The following is a 24,280-nucleotide window of genomic DNA, read 5'->3' on the forward strand; positions in this document are numbered from 1 at the left end:
GAAATAAGGTATTTCTTGCTGAAGTCTCTGACCTGCACTCCTGTGTTATTTGGCACCATGAAATATTCCTCAGAGAAAGGGACCGGCACAGGATTTAGTTCCAACAAACACGCAACAATAATCTCCTCCTTATCACCCCCAAAATGGGAAGAGTGCCCATGAGATCCTCAGAGAAAAAAGAAGAGGCACAGACACCAACTTCTGCCAGCACCTGGCCAGGGTTGGGGGGGCGATGCTGGGGCTGTGTAGGCTGAGAAACATAATCCTGGACATGTTTTGAAGGCAGAAAGCATGCAAGCTTGCCCTAGGAGTGGGTTGGCCTGTGATTAACCAGTTGCCCAAGAAGACTCCAAGGTTCTTCTCCACAATGCTGCTTTCCAGGAGGTCCACCCGAACCTGTACTGGTGCCAGGGGTTGTTCCTCCCCAGGGGCACGACCCTGCTCCTTCCCTTGTTGAATTTCATGAAGTTCTTCTCTGCCCAGTCCAGCCTGCCCAGGTCTCTGGATGGCAGCTCAGCCTCTGCTGTGTCGGCCCTTCCTCCCAGTTTGGTATCAGCAAACTTGCTGGGGGTGCACTCAGTCTCTTCATCCAGGTCATTGATGAACAGGTTGAACAGGACTGGACCCAGTGCTGACCCCTGGGGAACCCGCTGACTACAGGCCTGAATCAGACCCTGCACCGTTGATCACAACCCTCCGGGCTCTGCCATCCAGCCAGTTCTTGATCCATCTCACTGTGCATTCATCCAGCCCGCACTTCCTGAGCTTGTCTGTGAGGAGATTGTGAGGGACGGTGTCAAAAGCCTTGCTGAAGCCAAGGCAGACAACGTCCACTGCTCTCCCCTCGTCTATCCAGCCAGTCATACCATCATAGAAGGCTATCAGGTTGTTCAAACATGATTTCCCCTTGGTGAACCCATGTTCCTGATAACCTTCTTTTCTTCCACATGCTTGGAGATGACGTTCAGAACGAGCTGTTCCATCACCTTTCCAGGGATGGAGCTGAGGCTGACTGGCCTGTAGTTTCCTGTCTCCTTGTTGCCCTTTTTGACATCTGGAGTGACTCTGTCTTTCCTCCAGTCCTCAGACACCTCTTCTGTTCCCCATGAGCTTTCAAAGATGATGGAGCTTTCAGTCCTGGCTAGATTTCAACATTGTTACTCCTCTTAAGTGATAGCTGCTTGAGCAAGGCCTGTTGTCCATATAATTAAATATGAAGCTTTTCTTTTCCAGCCTAGTCATTGTACTTTTTGTAAAGATCCATTTCTTGCAGTGTTTCTAGGAGGTAAAATGAAACTGGAGCATTCCCAGGTTACACTTGTGTTTTCCTGATTTCTTGTTAGGCATCCAGATGCTGTCTAAACGTGTGTTTGCCTCTGACCATGAAAACATCAGGAATAGCTGCTCTTGCTTTGCTTATCTTTTTGTGTAGACACATGGCAGTTTTGCCACTTTTCCCACTCTATTTAAGGAATGTCTCCTTGCCCAGCTTGGTCCCTCTGGTGCCTAAATGTGTGAGCAGGATCTGGCTGAAAGGATCACTGTTTTTCTCTTTCCCCCATAACACTAATTTCTGATTTCCTGGGCATCTTGCAGTCAGCTCACTTCTCGGTGAAGCTCAGTGTTTGCACAGAGAGTGGGACGGCCAAGGTGTCTGTGCCGTCCAACCCATCCCGCTCCCTCCCATCAAAGATTTTCTTGGAGGTTCTCAGGGTTCCTGTGCTCAGGGTCCCTGAATCAGGGCTGTGTCTCCAAGCAGCCATTTCTCCACCAGCCCAGAGCCACACACCCCTGCACACGGGCAGCCTTGCTATTGCATATTTGCCAGCCAGCTCCTATACACAGAGCAGCCGGGGTGGCCCTGCTAAACCGGCTTTACACGGTTAGTTTGGCTCCAAATGGTGAACACAGCCTTTCTGAAGCATCATTGCTCCTTAATCTCATTCCAGCTTCATGCCACCCACGTGTGGCTGATCAAGGGAATCTAAGCTCTGCTCCACAACATCGGGTGCTCGTGACCCATTTGCTGCTCTGTGCAACACTCTGCTGGTTGACTCTGGGCTGGAAGGATGGAGCTGTTGCTCCTTCACTACCCATTTACCTGTCTGTTCATCATGTTTCTAGTCCTTTACCAGGTGAATCCTGCATTCAGATACTTCTGCAAGATGAACTTCTATAAGTTGTGTCTCTTTGCCCTCAGCACTCTGGTTATTATGATGAGTATTCCTCGCGGACGTAATGTGGAAAACGTCAAGTAAGTTGTCTATGGCTTCTTTCTACCCTGGGCATAGATAGGGTCAAGTTGTGCTCTGTTTTGGAGGGTCCTGTGAGCTGTGCTGCAGTGGGGAGGAAGGAGTTGTGTATTGATATGGAGAGTGGACAGGCTCTGTACTTCAGAGAAGGGGCGTGGGTTCCAGGATTGTATTTGAGTTGATAGAAAGAATGGTGGAAGGAAAGGATGTAAAACGTGCACAGGTAAAGTGACTTGCTGTTTTTAGTAAACCTCTCCTGTCTGGTCTTCAGAGCTGCATTTCCCTCCTCCATGTGGCTGCTGGTGCCCCTGCTGAGTTGTGCTGAGAAAGCTTCTGCGGATGTTTTTTTTAACTTTATCCTGAGCCTATGCTCACCTGGATGGGCATGAGCAGACACCACCAGGGTGCAGTGCTGATGCATTGTCACTGGTGTCCCCATTGCTGCAGTTACAGCCCAGTGCCCCAGATCTGGCAGTCTCTGAGCCCGTCCCCTTGCTGCACGTCTCTTGTCTCTGTCTGTTCCTGCCTCTGCAACAAGCTGCCAGACTTATGCAGAGGTTGCACAGCTGGTTGTGCACGTGTGATTAGCAACCGTGGGAATTAGTAACTTGGGATGTGGTTGAGTGGGGCATAGAAACCAACTCTGCTATGTGACAACGTTGTGCTTGTGGCCTCCTGAGGTGCTGCAGAGGCAGGGTTTGCTGCTTCACTGTCATATGCTGCAGTGGGAGTTCGTGTCTCTTAACTGAGCATCAGCCTTTCACTTTAAGAAGTTTTCTTCTTAATTTTTGTGCCTGACTTTTATTCTTTATTTTTCCAGTATCTGTTCAAGCATGGCTACCAGAATTGCACTCTAATGTCACCCAGAGACAAAATCATCTTTCCGCAGTGCAGGCAATAGTGGAGTTGGGTGCGTGGCATGTTTATGGCAGCCTGTATTCATGATTCAGTGAGGTGGGCAGGGAATTAGATCACAAACAGATGCACTATGAATATGGGCATTATCTATTATCTTGCCAATCCACAGAACTGCTGCAGCTGAAGCTGCTTGGCCATTGGTCCAGCCTGGCTTGAAGAAAACCTGCTAGGTGTATTTGTCTTCGCTAATGAAGTGAAGAGCTGAAGAGATGTACTAGTTGCTCTTCTCCAAGTCATGAGTCTAACCTAGGAGTGCAGAGAAAGAGGCTACTCTGCAGGAGCAGTCTGTGGGATGGCCTGGTTTAGAAGAATGGCGTTTGGGTCCTTTACTCAATTTCAGCATCTCTTTGAGTTACATCTGCTCCCCTTTTCCAGGTTTTTTCGCATGACAATCTTGCCACTCAAATACATCTTTGGCCTCAAGATAGTGGTGAAGGGCAAGGAGAACCTCAGGACTAAGGAGCCTTTTGTCCTCGTGTTGAACCACCAGACTTCTCTTGACATTATGAGTACGTGGTGACCCTGTCTCCCGCTCCAAGACCCAGTTGTCTGTAGGGGAGGGTAGTGCAAAATCCCAAATAGCACAGACAGAGGGGCAGGATTGGCTGCTACACAGTCCATTACCAGCTACCCCCAAGCCAGGGTTGTTCTCCATGGTGTTAGAGCCCAATAAAGTATTTTCAAGCTAAATCAGCTTCATCCTTCCCAAGAGAATGGGGATGAATGTGTCACTCACCACAGCTGTGTCATAGTTGCTCTCATTCAGTGTCAGCAATAGTTCTCCTCTAAGTGGGTGGCTGGTCTCAAGACCCCCAGAATCCCTTTCCAACATGTTTCCGATCCTACGAAGCTGGATAAGCACTGCAGACATCTTGCAGAGCAGGGGGCTGTAGGCCAGAACCTGAAGTACAAATGACAACTTGTTCTGTCTTTTTTGTCCTCTTCCAGTGGTGGCGGAGATATTACCACATCGCTGTGTGCCTGTTGCAAAGAAGGAAGTCTTGTACATGGGCACTTTTGGCTTAGGATGCTGGCTTGCAGGGTTCATTTTCATTGACCGCAAGAAAAGGGAAGAGTCTATTGCTACCTTGACAGAGGTGGCACACTCCCTGCACAAAGAAAACGTGAGTGTGGAGGATTCTTTGGTGAGGAGCCACTGGAAAACATGAACCTTGATGTGACTGGAAAGGGATCTTTGTCTCTCAGCTGGGTACTGGGCAGAACAGGGTAGGAGCATCTCTGGTGGGTTCGGTGTATTTTCTATCTGTAAAGTGCTTTGAGTGGAGGAAGTTGATGTCTCAGCGTGGTCGGGAGCAGACACATTAGTCCCAGGGGATTACACCCTCAAAGTGGTTTAGAATAACTGGACGTCCCTCTATCTCAATGTCTTCTCTCTCTTGCAGTTCAGTGTCTTGATCTTCCCTGAAGGAACTCGCAATCGTGGTGGCTCCATGTTGCCCTTCAAACGTGGGGCCTTCCATCTGGCCGTGAAAGCCCAGGTGAGAGCCACCTTCCCTCTTCCCCTTGGGGTACAGCTTGCCTACCATGGTCCACCAGCAAACAGGGCTCTGTGGCTTCTGGTCCCTGGCTTCCCCTTGGATCAAACACGCAGCTGAGAGCCCAGCAGGAGCTCGCAGATGACACAGGAAGGTTCTGTTTCTGGGACAGATGAAAAAACCTTCATGACTCAGCTTGGGAAAAAAGCAGGGAGACCTTGACAAGAGCCCTGGACATGCCTGTTGGGGAGGAGTTTCTGCTGAACAGGACTCTGTATGTACTAATTTGGCAATCCATGCATTGTTGGCCTAAATACAGAGATGAAAGTGTAAAAAGGAACAGCGAGGACATTGGGTGATACAGTTAAATGATGTAAATATCCCTCTGAGTACCTACTATCAAGCTGACTGGGATAATTACCAGCAAAGTGCAGGACTGACTTAAGAACACCAGTTATGTTTTGGGGGAGGAATGGGGAAATTTGGAGATTCACGGTAGACTGCCTCCCCTCCAGGTCCCCATTATTCCTGCAGTGATCTCTTCCTACCACGATTTCTACAACCAGAAGGAGAAGAGATTTACACCAGGTGAGGATGGCTGGGTGCTGGTGTGAGATCGGGCCTTGGAGGGAGCCAGGAGGTGGGTGGGCAGGGGACCCCGCGTGATGTGGAGACAGCAGCTGAACAACGGCAGTTTTTGTCTTCTTGGGAGGGGAGTGAAAGAAGGGATTTCAGGTATCACTTTTGCCTCTCCCGTTAGATTTCAGTCATAGAATACCAGGTTGGAAGGGACCTCAAGGATAATCTGGTCCAGTCTTTCTTGGCAAAAGCACAGTCTCACAGCTTGTCCGATACCCGCATGAGGGAACCTGGATAAGCAGCAGAGTGCTGCTGTACGTCTTGCCCCTGGCCCCACCACGCCTGTCATTGGATCTGCAGGTGCATGGACAGTTGGGGACCAAAACCAAACACAGATATTTAAAAAAAAGTCACGCTGAAATTGTGTCTCCTCCCAGTTACCCTGTTCTTTCCATGTTTTACCCATTTTTGGTGACAAGAATTTCTGAAGGTCACTGATAAAATGTTATGGGGGGAAAAAAATGTAAGTCGTTAGCTTCAGAAGAAAAATGCAGAAAAAATCTTTTAAATTCCAGCAGAGAAAAGTAACCCACCCTGTTCCTGCATCCTGACACCCACCCCAGAATGGCTTTCTGCCACGTCCCGCCTCCCCAGGCTAGCCCTGCATCTGAAACTCTCATTCCTCCCTCTCTTTGTACCTGGGTATAATCAATCCTTGCTGGCAGACACCTGGAAGAGAGAGTTGGTACAAATGTTAAACACTAAATTTTCTCTTTCTACCCATCTTTCATCTGCTGGGTCTATCCTGTCTCTGGTGGCGACACACCAAAGCCTTTTGGTCCTGGAAGCATTCCCCCATGTGGGGATCATGAGAGCATGAGCAGGGATGCCAGCCCCGTCCTACTAACACGCTCCTTCCCCATTACGTCCCTGCTCAGTTGGGCAACCAAGACAGAGAACTCCTCTGGGAAACCACAGAACAATACAGTGGGGAGGTATCTCTGGAGCAACTGAACCTTTTGCTTTAGGCAAGACCAACTCCAAAGATAGATTAGTTTATTCTGTGCCTTGTCCAGCCACATCTGGAGTAACTCCATGGAAGGAGATTCCACAACCTCCCTGAGCTTTTCAGGAAAGGCTGTTTGCAGTTGCATGTTAACTCACCTTTATTAATAACCTCACCGTGGGAGTTTGTGGTCAGCCAACCTCTCAGCTCTTTCCCAGATTCCTGTTGAACAGGTGTGACCTTCACTGATGGAGAAAAAAAAACTCAGTTCGCTTTTCCTGTACCTCCTCACTTTGCCCACCTGTAAGTTTTCCCAGGGCTGATTCTGAAGATGTGCTACACGTGGCCAAGAGTTCTGCATGTTGAACACACTGATCCTCAGGTCAGAACAGCTCGCCATGTCCACAGTGGCCCTGGGAGTGCTCATGAGCTCCTGGAAAGCACAGTTCCATGTCCAGTGTGTGCACACTGTCGTGCATGCAGGAAGTCTGGTGCTTGCTGGAAGTCTTTTGTACCCCAACAGACCAACCTTTTCAGCACAGCCTTGCCATCGCTCAGCTGGTTCTGTTGGACCAAGTGAAGCATGGTAGACTCTTGAGATCCCAGGCCTAGCATTGGATGCACAATGTGCAGGCAGGGAGCATGTTCTCTTCTTTTGTGGACCTCTTCTCCACGCTTCAGTTTTGCCTCCCTGGCTCTGCTAGCAACACTTCTGGATCTCATTTCCCAGCACACATATAAAGGCATGCAAAAAGTTTAAAAATAACCCAGACACTCCACAGATCCTCAGCTGGGTGTCTGTGCAGGCAGTGTCGTGTCTCTGCTGGCCAGAAAAAGGGCCTCTGTGTGCAAGAGCAGAAGAGCTCCCCAGTGTGTTCTTCCGTTTACACCAGGCCATTGCTCAGGTGGTTTCCAACAGGAGTATGACATACCTTGGCCAAACACGGAGTATTGGGTACATCCCAAAACATGTTTCTGGAAAGAAGGATTCTGCTGAATTTGGTGTGTGTAGATCAGGACACAGCCAGTTTGGATGCTTGTACATCTCATTCTCTCTGCTGTGATCCAGACAGACCCTGATGTTTTTCCACTGTGAAAACTTATTCGATATGAATCATTGTATTGGATGTATTTGGGGAGAGAATCACCTGTTTCCGTGTTTATTTTTTTGTGGTCTCTGGGGATGGTAAAAGTCTGGTTTGGGTTTTGGTGTGTGCATTTGGGACACGGCTGTGTTGCTGCACAGCTGTTGGTGTGAATTAGGGCATTTCCCTTCATTTCTGTCTCGTTCTTTTGTTTGTACTGATCCCTCTGGTCTGTCTTCTCTTGCTCTTCTACACCTCTCTCATATTTCCTTCCCTCACCTCTGACCCTCCTCTCTAACTCTTCCAGGGAAAAGCATCATCCAGATCCTGCCAAAAGTGGAGACCCTTGGCCTGGGCCCAGACGATGTTCCCAAGCTCACCGAGCAGGTCCGTGACTCCATGCTCACCACCTATCAGGAGATATCAGGAATGACGAACAAGGCTTCCCATTAGTGATCCCGTCTTCCAGCTCCAGCTGGGGGGGAGGCCATGGCAACAACGGGGAGGTATGGAAGCAGTGACAACCATAGATTATCATAGAATTATAAATGTCCTGAGTTGGAAGGGACCCACAAGGATTGAGTCCAGCTCCTGTCCCTGCACAGGACACCCCACAGGTCACCCCGTGTGTCTGAGGACGTTGTCCAGTCTCTTCTTGAACACTGTCAGGTTGGGGCCGTGACACCTCCCTGGGGAGCCTGTTCAGTGTCCAGCACCTCTGGGTGAAGAACCTTTTCCTCATGTCCAACTGACCCTCCCTGGCACATCTTCTGCCGTTCCCTGGGCTCTGTCACTGGTGGCCACATTGCAAACTTGTCATGCCAGAGACAGGGAAAACATCCACAGAGGAAGAAAACTTCATAAGTGGAGGTGTTGAAATTGTTGCCATGTTCCTTGCAGAGAACTACGCCACTTACATGGACAGACATGTGGTGGGTAGCTGGACATTTCTTTGTAATCTTAACCCTGAGAACTTGTCTCCAGTTGGACCCTAGGCAAAACCAGACCCTCCTGCGAGCATCTTAATTTTTCCTATTCCAAAACAACAAGGTGGAGGTATTCCTCCCCTCTCAGCTGTGCCAAGGAGAGATGGAAACTTAATGTGACTTATACATTTTTGTTTTTTATTTACTTAATACGAATTTGGGAGCAACCATCCCAGCCAAATGATTAATTTTTAGCCCTAATGCTTGTGTTTTACATACCAGCCAGTCTATGGCTTTTTTATGCTGATATGTTTAGCTATGAATGATAGCCAAATAATGTTTTGGACAGATATTTGACATACCAGAATTGATGCCAAATGCAGATGAGTGCATACAATGTATTTTATTAATGCCCAGCAGACCAAACACGTGTGCATTATAGGATTTAAAGAAAAGATGTCTCTAGGCTTCAAGGTGCAGCTGTCATTCTCTAGTGTCTTCAAAGACTGAAAAACTCAACGCTAAATAGAGACATCCCATACAGTTTGTGCACTTGTGCAAAACAAGAAGGAGATAAAGTTTTGATAAAAAGTACACAAACTTGCTAATTTCTGAGCAAGTACAAAGGGTAAGAAATTTGATTTCGAAATGTAAGCACCTCAGCTTCCAGATTTGACACCACTTTGAGGACTGGAAGTTAAAAAATTCTCTTGATTTTGCCTTTAGAGAGTCAGAAAGCATCCAGCACCTAACCAGGTCTTGCAAACCTCTGAATGTGACAATAAAACATCATCAACAAAGAGTTACATTAATGGAAACTTTTACAAATTAACGACATAAAAATCACAGTACAGCAAATAAAACAATAGACGGAGTCTTGAGCTCCTCTCTGTAAATCACACGCCGAGGTTCAGTCAGCTGAGCATGATGCGGTTTCCCAGAGCAGCTCAGTGCCACCCTGAGGAGTTTCCAACGCTGGTCTGATGGGCAGGATTGGAAACTGTCAATGAAGCAGAAAAAGCCACTGAGAGGCAGCAAGTTTTTCCTGGGCACAATATTTCTCCCCACATTTTTATTCAGCTTCGTAGTTTACAATAGTCACTGGTTAATGGGTAACTGAGTACCAGGTCATCCCTGTATCCTTGTACCTCTGAGACACTGTGGTGCTTTCAGTCTTGCACCTCCAGTGACCTAACATCAGACAGCCCTTCGGATGAGTGCTTTGTGGGCAATTTCTTGGCACTTGAAAAGGTTACACTTTTAGCAGTTGCTTTTTGACACCCTGGGATGTCACTGTCTCTGGGCTTTGCAAACACAGTTCGGCTTCCTCTCAGACTGGTGATAAAAGAGCCACAGGAAGCAACTCAGCAAATTTTAATGACTGTAAGAATAAGTTAATAAAAGAAATCAGGAAGCCTCTATTGCTTAGGGAGAAAGCAAGCATCAGGTGGACTCTGTTCCTAAAGAATGGGGTGAAATCACCGTAATTTAGCCTTTGTATCAAGTGTAAGTATATTTCTTAAACCACAGTTAATCGAACTCAAATCCAGTACAGGAACTGCCTGAAGATGCTTTGTGGTCTGTATGTTACAGAAGGACAGAGTGGGTGATTCACAAGTATTACAATCATCTATAAATGGGTTGCCAGAAGGAAAAATTCAATCCAGCCCATATTTCTCAGGACATACCTGTCTTCTCTCTACATTATTGACAACTGGGAGAGCCCATGCCAAAAATATATCAGTAGAAGGACACAAATAGTTCCTCATGTCATATATGACACCGTTTTACTGTCTTTCAGGATGTGGCACATCGTAATTGCTGACTACGCCTATTAAACTGCTGATGTGTCAGGGTACACAGTCTCAGAACTCCAGATATACCATAAAATGCTTCAAAGCTCTAGGGAAGGCAAGGGGAGAGCAGAGGCTTGGACCTTCAAAGTAAGAATTTGGAGCAAGTTGGCTAATTCCGATTGTTTTCTTCATGTACACTCTTCCTGTGAAGGAACACTCCAGTTGTCCTGGGACAAGGTGCTTAGAGAAGGACATGTTCACAAGGACAAGAACAGAATGGATTTTCAGGGATTTCCTGTCTAGTTGAGGAGGAAGCCACAGGCTACTAAGGAATGATGAAGGTGATGGATTGCAAGGAGACGAGGCCAACAGTGTGTCTGCCTCCAGTGGTGTCTGAGTGGGGCTGGGTGGATGGTCAAGGTCTTTTTGAGGGCAGAGTCACTGTGACGACCTTAATTCTTTTATTTCTTTAGGTGCACAAAAGTCTGACCTTGTAGGAGATCTATTATTTTTGTCAGACCACAGACAACAATGTACCTTTTGTGCTGCTCTCAGTCTCGTCTTTCCAGGGTGAAAGGTTGAGGGCTTCAATCTCCCGGCAGTCAACGAAGTCCTCAGGGTAACTGTTGACCTTGAACACATTTCTGGGTATCTTTTTGATGTGGGTATTGTCACAAACCACCCTCGACAGTGAGATTTTTCTCAGTGCACGCAGCTGCCGTGGAGTGAAAACTCCTGGGTTTTCCCACCAGAACCTGTAAAGACATTTTCAGAAGCTTATAGTCTTATAGTCTACTCGAAGGTGTGTCATGCTGGTTACTTGCCTAGATGGGAATCTGGCCAACGTAAGTCTCTGCTCAGAGTCGCCTTGATTCCTCAGGTAGCAGGAACACCTCTTTGGAAAGAGGTTTCTCCAGGTGTGGCCAGGTCTGGATGCTGTGACTCATGTGCAGAGATCCTGCCTCTTCCATGCAGCATCGCCAGGCTGCGGGAGGCAGTGACTGATCCTCCCCTTCTTCACCCTGAGAGCAAACGTCACCTCAGGCAGCGACTACTCCAGATAACCCATGGCCTGGAGCTGGTGAACCCCTACCGTATGGGTCTGTTGGAATGAGCTGAAAAAAAGAGCCCTTTGATAACTGGGGCTTGAATCAAGGTGTGAGCCTTGCTGGGAGCATTCACTGTCATGTTGGAGATGGGCTGGATTAGTGTGCCACATGAAACGTCAGCATATTTTTCCTTAATAAATGCCATGGGGAAGGTTTGCTCCCAGGTCTGCATACCTGTCCCCATCACGCAGGTTCCTGAACTGGGTGCCAATGATGCAGGCCAGGAGAGGTCCAACTCTGCCCTGGGCAACAAAGGGTTCTGAGATTGCCCCAATCCAGATGTCAATATTTTCTGGTGTCCCATACAACTCCATGAACTTCTTGGCCAACTTGGAGTTGCCTAGCACCTTAGAGAATTCATCTACATTTTGAGGCTGGGAGAGCCCACAGAAGCGCCTCCAGGCATTGTAACCTGCAAAAGCAGAAAGAGCACCTGATCAGGACCTGTGTCTCGTCACCATCTGCCTGGGGTCAGGAGCTAAATAGATGCCTTGGCCCATCAGCAACATCTGCTTCTTCTCATGGGATTAGAGGATCTGGGAGGCATTATTGTCTAGGTAGAGGCAGTCACAACAAATGCCGTGTTTTCCAAGATCTTTCTTGTGTGCACCCATTAAACTAACAATTTGGGTTGTGTTCACATGTGACTTGAGGTTCATTGTATCCTGTTGGTTAGAGCTACCTAGTGCTGAAGGTGAATGCAGCGGTCCTTGCAGTTTTGGGAAGAAAAATTTATAGGATCAAAGTCCTAAAAAAAAGCAACATTTGACTGTGGTTAACCCAAGAGCACCTGTTCTTCTCCAGAGCCTGAGGGCAGTCATATCTGTGGGTGCAGGACACTTCTGTCAGAGCTCTGGGTTGTCTGAAGGCACAAAATAAGCATTGATGGGCAAAGAGCAAAGCACGGTCTGTCCAGCCCACGTGAAAGCTGAACCTGGTGTCCCTAGCTTCTGTACCACACATGCCCTCTCTTTGCAATACACCTTTGTTTCTACTCCTCTTTAGTACATTATCCCAGCTATCATTTTTGCTTTCCAAGCCTTCCTCCTCGTCTTAAATCCCTCAGAAAAAGCCCTTTATAATACAGAGACATTGTCTTCCCTGAGATCGACTGTGTGGCTATCCTTCCCCCTCCAATAAAGGTACTGTTTCTTCCCACTGGTATGGAAAAAGCTTAGTACCTTCATGGAACTACTATGAAGAGCAGAGAAAAAGAATATTGTTCACAGAACGTGTGACTTGTGTCTTCTTACCTGGAAGGCCATGGTCTCTTCCCCGTTGCATGTTCAGGGCTGCTAGATCCAGACCCATTATCTCTGTCTGCTCAAAAAGGTGGTTCTGCAGCTCCTCAATGAGCATTTGATTCTGTTTCATCAGTTTTGCGTGATCCACCACCATGCCCCGTATCACCGGGTCAATGCCACCTGCATTCATTGCAAACCAAGGAAAGACTTTCGGTATCACATTGTAGCTATGATGGTCCCTTTTGTGCAGCTGAAACCATGCTGCCTTAGATGTCTTTTCTAATCTGGGAGTGTGGAGTTCACCTGTTTCCCTATTTCCATTTCAAGATACACTAGAACATATGTCCATTTCTGCATATGCCAGTAGATGAGGCCTCCCTTTAAATTCCTCACCCCTCACCATCCCTTGGCCTTCCTGAAATCCACTTGTTGTCCACCAGGACCTCCAAGTCCCTTTCCATAGAACTGCTCCTTAGCCTGTCAGTCCTCAATATATACTGATACCCGGGGTTCTGTCCAAGGTGTTAGGTTTTGCAACACATTTTGTTTATAATTAGCTATTAATTGACAAATATTTATTAAAATATTAAATGCATGTGATAGAATCAATTAATGTCTGTTGTCTATATCAAGACAGTATTAGTAAAACACGGGAAAATTGGCTTCATGTGTGTCTTTCAGTGTGTTTTCCATCATTATTTGGATAACTCATTTTAGAAGAGACATTTCTCTTTATTGGAAATATTAATGACTTCAGATAAGATAAGAGCAGGATCCCATAACTCCCTTTAGAGTCATTAAGAGAGATGCTGCCACTAGGAAGCAATTATGCTGCCTTAGCTCGGTTAGGCTGGATGCATCACCCTCTGGCAATGTCTCCTAATTACAGTGGGATATAATAACTCGGACTGATGTAAATTTTGGTTGACTGGTATTTGTGAGTTTTGTGGCTCCTGGGACAGCACAAGCAGTGGCACTATGTGAGTGAACGTGCAATGCTCACACTGTTTGGTCTCACTGGGCTGAGATGTTTGGCAACTTCAGTTACATATTCTGGTGATTTACTGGCATGTTCAGGATATGAATGCAATTACGGTGCAGTTAATTGAGGAGGACAACACTGAAAATCTGTGTAAAAGAACCTACAGAACTGGATGTTCTGGTGCAAAATCCTGCTCCAAAGCAGCTGCTTCTGCAGGAGCTGGTGCTTGATAACATTCTATGGTCACAGTATAACAGCACGTAATTTTCAGCAGGGCTCCTCTGCCTGGGTACAGTGCAGAACCAGTGTCAGGCTGTGTCTGGAGACAGTTCTGCAGCTCTGTCCTGCTGCCCCACGTTTAGCAGACCACCGATTTGTCTGCAGTCCCTTGGGTACACACATCATGAGCATCTTCCAAGCTGAATGACACTGTAATTTGTGTGAGGCCAGTTAAATAAATGGAACCAAAGCAGTTTTTGGAGTCCAAGGCTCGTGTGTCTTACCAACTGACCTCCACCTGTGTCTGCTTCAGGACCAGACCAGGACTGCTGGCTCTCCCACATTCTTACCTTCCATTACAATCCTCCATGTAGCACAAAAGGTCAAATGAAGAGGGACGTGGGAGAATGAACCCAAAGGCTGAAAACTGTCATTCAAACGGGATACAAAAGGCTGTACTGATGCATGACCGAATCGGAAAGCCAAGGTAAAAACATTTGAGATTCTAGGATCCACACTCTCATTGTAGCCTCTGTACAAAGGGATCCACTTGCTGGTCTCCTCCCCAAGCAGAACTGGAAGGTAATCTCGGTATGTTATTATCTGGAAAAACACAAAAACAGATCAAGTTGTCAGCAGCTGTAGCAGAAACGCCACCAGAGCGCAGAGCACGAACCTCGACCTCAGCCCAGTGACAGAATTCACAGGATCTTCAGAAAAAAGAGCTGTACCAATGGCATGAGTTTGGCATAACATATTAAAATTATTTAATGTAATAAGTAATGGATTAAAGTGATAGATTACCAGTTTATATAAATAATTGATAAACTGGTAAAATAATGGATAAAAAAGCTCTGGGTACCCATGCTATCTCATATGGATCATCCGTATCCAGAAGTTTTCAGCTCCCAGAAATAACTCCACTAGATCCTCAAAGCATTATTTTCTTCCTTTTCCTGGAGGAAAACGCATTTCTAAGCATGCAGGTAATAAATGGTCAGCAGTGATCAGTACCTGGATTATGGCAGCTACAATCTTTCGAGTCTCTTGGTAAAGCTTTTCTCCATCCCAGTGAGGATTTAATTTGCTCAGCTCTCTGACCAGGCGGTTGTGTTCTCGCAGAAAGACGGTGTGCAGCGCAGAAAGTCCCAGGTTTTCAGTTACCCGTTTATCACCTACAAATGAAAATAACTTAGGGATTTTGTAAACTGCTTTTTATTTCAGCAGGTTCTTGTGTTAGGACAGATGAGTAGCAACTGACAGTGTTCCTGGCAGTGACGCTCATGGTTAAGCTTCCTAGTGGTCATCATTTGTGCCAGAGATTTCTTACCAGCACAGGCAAAACATTCTCTCTGTCCAAACCATTTAGCCAAAGCCATTGGAGAAGGGGCTATTTGGCAAGTTAAAGTATATTGCACATGGTTGTGAAGCAGCTGTAAATGCCACATTCTGTGAAAATCCCGTGTCTGCCTTCCTTTCATCCCTCAAGGACACAGTCTTCCTATTTTAAATATTTCTGTGTTTGATTTAGTTTGTTTAAATTGCAGACAAACTTCTAGGCTTTTCTTCTGACGTAGGTTGGGATATCTGAAGTATGAAAAATTTAGAATGTGGTGTCAGGGAGAGTTATTCACTGAATTGATTAAGAGCATTTAATTGTTAGTATTTATTTGGTTTAAAACCGAATGGTGAATTCTAGGCAGGAGGGGAAAAAGTCACTGAGAAGTTTTAAACACTGATGGTTATTCTATTGAAAACTTCTCCTACCTTTGTAAATAGTTTTTAAAGGGAGGATGATTTGCTGTAACTCTTTTGGAAATTAAAATGAAATAATTTTCACATTTGATTAAACAATTATTATTCTTTTTTTCATTTGGAGGAGGGCCCTTCATGTCTTACAGCACCTCATAAAAATATGCAGGGACATCAGACACCTGACCATAATGATCCTCTTTGAATTCATGCACTGAAAACTGCCCCATAGATGCACCTTACCTGCTTTAAAACAGGGGATGTTCATGCTCTTGTTGGTGAGAACACAAACACTTATCGTTGTGTTCTCAAAGGGCAATAATTCCAGCCCTTCGTCAGTAAAATTCTGGTTCACAGCCATCAAACCCATCTGGTTTGTCTGATTTCTAAGACTCTTTGCCATGGAGTCTTCGCTGCCGTACACGGTGCTGGCGTCGATGAAGGAGGTGATGGCATTGATCTGCTCGCGGGTGAACGTCCCGGGGTTGCAGACGGACGCCGACTGGACGAATGGCATGCAGGAGTTTGACCTCAGCATCCGTGGGTCATCGGGGGGAAACTAGAGCAAGCAAACATATGTGAAGCCTCAGAAAATTGTGTGGTTCTATTTTCACTGTCTTAGTGTGGGATGGAATGAAAGTCAAGGTACCTTAATGGGGAAGCAAGGGGAGTTGAAGGCACAGTCGGTCTCGCAGTGGAGCACTGGGCTCGCTCCTGCACCACTGGCGGGGGACAAGTCAATGTCGTGGTCAACCCACTGGCCCCACTGCATGAAGACGAGAGAGAGCTCTTGATCTTGAGTGATGTTCTCGTTGGCTGTGAGAGCAATTTCGTTTGACACTTTTCGAACCTGCAGAAAATCAAAATGAAAATGCGTGTGACTATACCACAGTGGATTTACCTCTCAGTATGATCAGGCCCAAGATGAGGAAGGAATTGTTGCCCCTGAGGGTGGTAAGAGCCTGTCCCAGGTTGGCCAGAGAGGTGGTGGCTGAACCATCCCTGGAGACATCCCAGGCCAGGCTGGACGGGGCTCTGAGCAACCTGAGCTGGTGAAGATGTCCCTGCTCATGGCAAGGGTTGGACTAGATGAAGGTCCCTTCCAGCCCAAACTATTCTATGATTCTATGATAATATCCACTGTGAGATCATGATCTCACATAAGCTCAACAGTTAATTATGGCATTAAACAGACCCATGCTATTCCCCAGCTCTATCAAAGCAGATATGATAAGTAGCACCCTCTTGACTCCACAGTCATTCAGCCAAGCCCAGCTTCATGGAAATTTTTCTACAGCTGAAACTAGTGAACGTGCACACATCACATCCAGATAGTCAAGATGTCTGAGGAACACCCAAGCTTTATGGTTTGTAAAAACTTCCTGGTGTATCTGAACACACTGTGGTGCTGCCTGCATCAGACCTTGGGATGCAAACTTCTGAAAATATTATGCCATCTCACACTTTGCTTAGTGAAGTATTCACAACATTTTTACTCATTTCTGTTTCCAACAAAAAATATCACCCCAAGCCCTAGATCTGTTGGAGAAAACAAACCTCAAATTAGAGGAAAAGATCAGGCAATTTACACTGTGGCTGTTGCCACAGTTTTGTTTCTGATGGATGTGGTGAGGGCAGCTTCCACTACTGCTATCTGGACAAGAACAGCAGTTCTCACCAGGGGCAGTGGAAATCCATTGTACAGCTTTCCTTCTGTTGCTCCTCTGGGCATGGACACTCCATCCTCATACTCCGCTGGGAGCCAGCGAGCAAACGCGCGGTTCGAGGAGCCCAGGTGAGAACGCTTTCTGGAGCATCGCGTGGAGGAAAGCAAACACAGGATCATTTCAGAAACGAACAGGCTTGTAGAGGCTAATGTTTTACAGCCCTTCAATCCTCCACTAACAGAGCTGATAGCCAGAAAACACTGAGAAATAAATAATACCAATATTATTACTGTAGAGAAATATGAACTCTTTTTTTTTTTACCTTAAGAAAAGATTCCTCATGCCGTTATATTAATTTTATTTAGTGTTTAAACCTATGTAGCGCCTCTGCTTCCACTGCTGCTCCACACCCAACCACAGTCTCACGGCAGGGCCATCACCAGCTATCGTGGTGGCCTTGCCTTTGTCCAGCTGAGGGCTGGGAGCCTCCAAGAGTGAAGATCCTTCATCTCTGTGGAGACCTGTGCCAAGGCTGCACCTTCAGGAAGCTTTTCCTCGTATCCAACACAGAACCATTCAGCCTGCAGCTCTGGCCACTTATTGTCTTGACTCATACCGCTCAGAAGAATTTGAATCACTAAACTCAGCAACACTCATTCAGAAGAACAAGAATGCAGGTTGAGCCAATAATATGCGGCCCTGGGGACACAGAGACACACGTTATTTTGGGGAAACCAGTTTCTGAATATCAACTGGTGAACAGCAACTTTCTGCGCTTAAGCTCTTAAACCCATACAACCTGGGTAATAACCTGCCTGTACTGAAAAAGGGGTGGTACACCCAGAATTTACAGCAGTGTGCTGTGAAATAAGAGCATGCCCTAGAGCAATTGCCGCACCGTAGCTGAAGCAATTCCATCAAATTTTAAGACCCCAGTTCCACCACAGCTCTTGTTTTAGCTGCTATTACTGTCCTTACAGGACAAGCGCCTCATTGTCTCACTGGCAGCCCACTACACTAGGAAGCCAAAGGATGACCATACCCCCTCATCATGGACATTGCTGTCCTTGGGGAGCTGGAGGCTCTGGGGTCTGTGGGTGAAGGTGCAGACTGACTGTAACACCAGCACCGTGAGCTCCCTGCATGTGTGCTATGTCTTCACATCTGGCACATCTGTTTCATGGCAGATGTGCATCGGATGTGAGTCCCACTCAGACCTGGGGGCTGGAGTCAGCACATTAGGCATCAAATCTGCAGCAGGACAGGACAGAGAGCCTTGACTTCCCAGTATTAGGCTAGAAATTTTGACATCTTCTGGTCAAAAATAAAAGAAAAGCTAACAAGGAAATAAATAAAGGTATGATCCCAGGTTTGACCCAGAGGGAAGCTGTGTGCAAAAAGCTGAAGAGTTCAGTTTTTTCAGATTATGGATATACAATACATGAAGATAGAAGAGCCAAGAATTGGTGTCTTATTTACTTCCCATCCTTATGCACCACAACAGTGGCCACACAGATATGTTGATAGCTGAATATTTTCATATGAACCAGCCTGGGGAAATCAGTATTACCTGTGCTACAGGAAAGTGGAGGGGTGGTTTCCTGAAGCCTCGAGCTGGGCGAGACACCATCTGTCATAGCCCCAAAATATGCTTTCCTCAACCTTTCACTGCCCCCTGCCCCAAGACGTTCCTTCCTTCATCCAAAGCAGCACATGGAGCAATGGGGTCCAGCCTGAAGTTTTCAAGAAATGACATATTTTTCCTGCCAGGCATGGGTAGAAATGGAACATCTATTATAGGCACCACTAAAATGAGCATTTCATTCTTGTTGCCCTGTTGAGAGGTACTTACACAAAAGACCTTAAGCCATTTATCGTGAGTCAAAGTACAAGACTTTCCTCGTCCACATGCAAATCCTACCTGTTGTTGCACTCCCCAGTAATGGTCCGGTAAATGTCATGCTCTGGGCACTTAATGGAGTGAATCTGGTAGTCACAGCCAGTTTCTTTGGCGATCATCTCCTTCTGTTTTCGGTCTAGTAGGTCTGCAAGAGCAACCATACAAAATCATATCTGCTCTTAGTTTTATTCTATCTTCTCTGTATTCTAGGTCAGCATTAGAGTCAGAGCTGTGGATATCTAACATCTGGATTTGAATTGCTAATTTGGTGCCCAAACCCTCTTGTGGATCAGCTCTCAGCTCTGGGCTATGGAAACTGGGTTGACATGGAACGACTTTCCAGGGGAACATGGGGAATGTCATCACCAGCAATGTGGTTCCCTAGGCTGGGAACAAAACTGTGAGCATGCAGAGCGGTAGGACCTGGGCAAGTCCTGTGGGAACCAGGAGTGGAAGATGAGCTCATGTTCTCAGTGGTCTCTCCTGGCATTCAGCACGTTTTGTCCCATGTTTATCACACTCATTGTTAGGCTGGTTTAGTCATCGCAGATGAGAGACAGGCACTGCCAAGGAAACACCAGGTGGTCTGGTCTGCCTCTGAGCATGCTTGAAGTCTGTTCACCTGGGACTGCTGTGGGGAAGGGTTTTATCACCAGTTGTTTGGATTATGACACAGCTGCTCCCTGACAATCCCGCTGTGCTACATTTTCTGCTCTTAGCTGTTTGTAAGACATTTTGGTCTAAACCACATTACCTGTAACGTTGAATCTGCAGTTCCCAGAGAGATGCAGCTTTTCTTTGAGAAGTTGCAAAGTAGTTTCCAAGTAATCAGCAGCACGGACTGCAGATCTGGTTCTTCCTACTGGATCCTTTAGGTGCTTCAGGAAATCCATTGGGTTGGCAAGCTTTTCCGCTAGTTTTTTCTTTAAGCTGAACATAAAAAAGTCCCATGAAGTGCCTTCTCTGCAATCAGACCTTCTCTGTCATGGCTGGGTGTACTTAGAACAGCACTGCTGGGTCCCAGGCAGGCTCTGCTCACCTAGGACCAGGTGGCTGCTCGTCAGCTTTGCACACCATCTCAGATAGATTTTGGCAAAAAAAAATCATTGTGGTCCTCTATTTCAACTTTGCATTACATCCTTGTCACAATAATTTTGTTATATCATGTGAAAAGCCAAATCAGTGGAAAACTGAGTTGTTCAGTGACTGAATTAAATTTTACATTTAGTATGTCATGAGATATGTTCTGTGACCAGAGAGACAACCTTGGTCCTGCCGCTTCTCTTCCTGGCCCCGTGGCTCTTTCTTGCACAATGAACCTCCTGTAGGGTGGGTGGAGAGACCCTCCTCCCCAAAGCACCCTGGAACCAGCCTTTTGGAACAACACACAGAGGGACACCTGGGTTCTGAATCCCACTGAAACTCATTTGTGGCAGGTGCTCATCTGCCTCATGCCTGTGGTCCCTCCAGACAGGGGTAGAACTTCAGCAGCCAGGAGAGGACTCAACATGTGTTCAGCGTGACCACTATGGACTTCTGAGAGTTGCCCATGGCAGTGCAGATGAGGAGACAATAGCTGCAGGTTCTCTCTAACTACAACAGGGAGAGTCCTTGAACAAAGACATCTCCATAATGCATTGGAAAACACAAGAAATACACATATATTTTGTCCTATTTCCTTGGAATGTTGGGGCTTTTGTGCAAAAAGGTCTCACCTTTCTCGGGCATGTAAATACTCTGAGTCTACCAGCTGCCTGGCTTCACTGATGATGCTCAGAAGATATGAGTCTGACAGCACCTTTGAGTCCTCTGCTAAACAAAAAAGAAGAAAAAGCAGAAATTGAGGATACTTTGCAATGTACACCAGGAGCTACACATCCCACCCCATTGCTGGGTGCTGAGGTGATTTACACACGGTTCCCACTGTGTTTGGTGCTACCTGGACACCTTTATCTCTGCTCCTCTTGCTCATCTGCTTCATCTGCTGAGGTCCTGAAAGTCACAGGACAAGAAGCGATTGTAAACTGGTAGTAGTTTATTATTATTATTATCCATTTCACAGAATTGGCTCTAGTGGCTGTGGGAGGCTTTTAGGGAGTTATTTTTCACCCTTATTTTCGAAGCTATTCTCCCCTGTAAGAAGGAACATGCACATAGGAGGCAAAATACATGACACAGGCTCCCTGCCATCAAATGATCCAGTGCCTGGACAACCTGTTGGTTCAATAGACAATTCAAGTTTCTTAGGTGTTGACTTCATTGTTTGTGGATAAATCTAGAGGATATTTCAATTTTATCTTGGAGATATATCTAATTAGGAACTCAGGTTGAATTTTGACCCACACCCTTACACACAGTTGCAGCAGAATGAGAAACAGAAACTTACTAGTTGTTGAGGAGTCCAATGCTCCCACTAAGCAGAGAGTGATGATGGATCCTAAGAGAGTAATTCTTGATTTTATGCCTAGAGAGAAATTCAACATAAATCTGCTGAATGGACAGGGCTTCACTGTGTCATCAGAAGAGATTGACAGGTTTGGTTTGAATATTTATTTTGGGATCTAGGAAAAAACAGAGCACCCCTCTGATCAGGCTGGCAGGTGTGACTCTGGCTGGGGAGGCCAGAGTTGCAGATGTTGGCAGGACACAGGGACACAGAATCACAGAATCATTTTGGTTGGAAAAGACCCTCAAGATCATCCAGACCAACCATAACCCACCCCTGGCACTGCCCCATGTCCTGAGAACCTCATGTCCGTCTGTCCAGCCCTCCAGGGCTGGTGACTCCAGCACTGCCCTGGGCAGCCTGTTCCAATGCCCCACAGCCCTTTGGGGAAGAAATTGTTCCCACATCCAACCTCACCCTCCCCTGGCGCAACTTGAGGCCGTTTCCTCTGCTCCTGGTGCTTGTTCCTGGGGAGCAGAGCCCGACCCCCCTGGCTCCAAGCTCCTTTCAGGCAGTTCAGAGATCAGAAGGTCTCCCCTCAGCTCCTGTTCTCCAGCTGAACCCCCCTAGTTCATCCCTGTCTTATGAGATGTTCAGTAAACTGGGCTGGGTAATTGTCAAGGAGGGAACAGCCAGGTATAGTCCAGGCTTAGGGGATGGAGACCGTTCACAACCCATGGAAATTCTTCAACCATCTTCACAGGGACTGGGGGCTGCTTATTCTTTGCAATCGTGCAGGATATTGCTGCTTGAGGCAAGAAAGCTGTCTTTTCTTGCTTCACATACAGGCAAAGAAGGAAGTATGAAGGACAACCAACTCCTAACGCTCTGTCTCCTCATCTCCTTGGGCTCATCCATGGAATGCAATAATACCCATGACAGAAATATCAAAACAGTCAAATACAGATATAAAATTTAAAAAGCCACTGATCTTACCTGCCATCTCTGCAGAGCTGGTAGGGCTGGGAAACAAGCCAGTCCTTTATAGCATCCATGCCAGGGCAGAAATTAGCTGGGTCTGACCTGGGTGTGGCCAGAAAGGGAGAAACCAGGACCAGGTTGTGCCAAGAGGAAGTATCTGCTGGTTAGCTTCCCTGGATTAGGCAGAAAGGTGTACTCCATTCCTTCTGAGTAAATATTTACTTCCTTTTTGACAAGCCAGAATAAAGGCACATGTTTGTTTTCTGCAAGTGAAAGGTATCAGCTTAATTTTATGATGGTAAAAGATGATAGGGAAATTTGGTTTCTTTTTCCCTGTTGGTTGGCACATCTGATGGTTTGAGAAGACAGAAATGGGTCATTTTGCCATCCTCCATTTGTGGAGTACACTGAGGACCAAATACAGCACATCTGAATGGTGGCCCTGCCAAAATTTATATCCAGGAAAACCAAAGTTTTGTCCATTTGATATTTCTTAGTGAGATGGTTTGTGTAATTAAATACTAGGCAGATCATCAGTGATTTGGAAATGTATATAAAATAACTGCTGAGTATATAAAATAACTGCTGATCACTGTGGATGACAAGGACTGGATGGAGAATGAGGCAGTTGCACCAAGCAAGTTCGAGCTGTCTCCAGTAAAATCATATTTGTAGTGATATGGACAGTCACAATGTTACATCTGTACAAATAAGAACAGGCCAGAGGTACAAAATGGGAGACTGCAACCTGAAATATCCAGAAACGAGCAAAGTATTGGGTCAGCTGAGGACTTCAACATGGATTACAACAGTTGTAGACTCAGAAAAAGGGCTGTACTTCGGTGGACAAACGGGAAGGTAGCTATTTGAACATCTGTCAGTCTCATCACAAAAGACAACGGTGAGTTTTACTTACAGTCAGTCATGTACATCTCAAAAGATTAGGTATCCAAACCTTCCTACTGTTTAAATATTTTCACAGTTCTTATTCAGACAAAATAAATAGAAAGAAATATGAGAAACTGCTAACAAACATCCACGATTTTAAATTATTAGGAAAAAAAAAAGTGAAGATTGAGTTTTCAGAAGCTGAAAATGCAATGTCAATATTTCTCCCCTAGAAAGAAACTCCAGTCCAGGAGTAGAAGCTGTCTCCAGCACCAGAGGGACGCTGATCCCCCTGGCAGGCGCTTTGCCTTGTCCATCCAGCTTTCTGCCTACAAAATGCACATAAGCAGAAATCCGGGTACCTGAAAGGTGTTTTTTATATTTCTTTTGTATTTTTGACATGAACCATTGCAATTGCATTAGTGCCAGCCTGGGCAGTCCCGGTTGCCCTTGGTGCGGGGACACCATCTGCATTGGAGGGTGAGCACCGTCCCCTGCGGGTGGCCCGATGCTGCTCCCAAGGTTGCAGCACCTGCCATGCAAACGTTGGGTTAACTTTACATGTGCCTATCAGTGACTGGGGCCTGGGTGTAAGTGCAGGACCCAGGGCTTCCATGTGTCCACAGGTAAGGTGTCCCATGTCCCCTCCAACTAGGATTTATGGTGGTTTTGCGCAATCTTTTGAGCTTCAAGAGAAACCAATGTATCCTGCCCTCTAAGGCTGATGTTCATTCAGCAGAGCCTTCAAGACATCTGGGCAGCCAGGGCACTAATTATCCATTAATTAGCCTCCAAGTAGCAGGTTCCTCCATCAGATCTGTTCCCTGTCCTGTTTAGAAGCTGCAGACTTCTCATTCAGGCTCTTGGCATTACTAACCTTACTTTTCGGTAATACTGATATTACTCCTCGGTATTACTATTCAGGCTGCAGATCTTGACCTGTAAATCCCTGTGTAAATCTAGCAACCTGTAGCTATGTGACCACTGATGGTATTTGCTAAATATGTAATTAAGCATTAGGTGTATCAACAAGATCATTACACTTAAGTAAAGTAAAATTTAAAAAATAAAAAAGGAGCTCAGTATTACATTTC

The 24,280-nt window shown here is 46.2% G+C and overlaps 2 protein-coding genes across 4 annotated transcripts; one reads left to right on the plus strand and one right to left on the minus strand.

The window, feature by feature from the left end:
• The first annotated feature begins 38 nt into the window (after positions 1 to 38).
• On the plus strand, positions 39 to 15,466 carry LOC102097413 (1-acyl-sn-glycerol-3-phosphate acyltransferase alpha). 2 transcript variants are annotated; one of them, XR_010467378.1, is made up of 7 exons: positions 39 to 2,254; positions 3,546 to 3,679; positions 4,119 to 4,294; positions 4,574 to 4,669; positions 5,182 to 5,254; positions 7,644 to 7,842; positions 10,064 to 15,466. XR_010467378.1 is itself a non-coding variant. In XM_065037321.1 (6 exons), the coding sequence occupies exons 1-6, from the start codon at positions 2,070 to 2,072 to the stop codon at positions 7,787 to 7,789; spliced, it is 810 nt and encodes a 269-aa protein (XP_064893393.1). In that variant the 5' UTR covers positions 39 to 2,069; the 3' UTR covers positions 7,790 to 15,466. The 2 variants fall into 2 exon arrangements, 1 of the variants encoding a protein (XP_064893393.1); XM_065037321.1 differs by having other exon boundaries at positions 7,644 to 15,466.
• LOC102084361 (myeloperoxidase) lies at positions 9,123 to 21,429 on the minus strand. Of its 2 annotated transcripts, none has more exons than XM_065037320.1 (13): positions 21,318 to 21,429; positions 20,647 to 20,740; positions 19,686 to 19,861; positions 18,953 to 19,076; positions 17,043 to 17,172; positions 16,014 to 16,214; positions 15,608 to 15,923; positions 14,627 to 14,787; positions 13,963 to 14,215; positions 12,421 to 12,591; positions 11,342 to 11,579; positions 10,596 to 10,813; positions 9,123 to 9,262 (listed from the first exon to the last, which is right to left on the minus strand). In XM_065037320.1, exons 1-13 carry the CDS (start codon positions 21,412 to 21,414, stop codon positions 9,210 to 9,212), a joined length of 2,232 nt encoding a protein of 743 aa, XP_064893392.1. In that variant the 5' UTR covers positions 21,415 to 21,429; the 3' UTR covers positions 9,123 to 9,209. The 2 variants fall into 2 exon arrangements, with proteins under 2 accessions (XP_064893392.1, XP_064893391.1); XM_065037319.1 differs by having other exon boundaries at positions 20,647 to 20,743.
• Positions 21,430 to 24,280: the final 2,851 nt, after the last annotated feature.

Source organism: Columba livia, chromosome 20 (assembly GCF_036013475.1).
Source record: "Columba livia isolate bColLiv1 breed racing homer chromosome 20, bColLiv1.pat.W.v2, whole genome shotgun sequence".
Lineage (NCBI taxonomy): Eukaryota > Metazoa > Chordata > Aves > Columbiformes > Columbidae > Columba > Columba livia.

What these genes read in the sequence shown, in the direction of transcription:
- LOC102097413 (XM_065037321.1), top strand. Translation starts at nt 2,070, where the DNA reads ATGGAGCTGTTGCTCCTTCACTACCCATTTACCTGTCTGTTCATCATG. An exon ending in CGTAATGTGGAAAACGTCAA is followed by an intron (nt 2,255 to 3,545) that starts GTAAGTTGTCTA and finishes CCCCTTTTCCAG; the next exon opens with GTTTTTTCGCATGACAATCT. An exon ending in ACTCCCTGCACAAAGAAAAC is followed by an intron (nt 4,295 to 4,573) that starts GTGAGTGTGGAG and finishes TCTCTCTTGCAG; the next exon opens with TTCAGTGTCTTGATCTTCCC.
- LOC102084361 (XM_065037319.1), bottom strand. Translation starts at nt 21,414, where the DNA reads ATGTTGAATTTCTCTCTAGGCATAAAATCAAGAATTACTCTCTTAGGA. An exon ending in ATGGAGGATTGTAATGGAAG is followed by an intron (nt 12,592 to 13,962) that starts GTAAGAATGTGG and finishes CAATGAATGCAG; the next exon opens with GTGGCATTGACCCGGTGATA. An exon ending in AACCTGCGTGATGGGGACAG is followed by an intron (nt 10,814 to 11,341) that starts GTATGCAGACCT and finishes ATGTCTTTACAG; the next exon opens with GTTCTGGTGGGAAAACCCAG.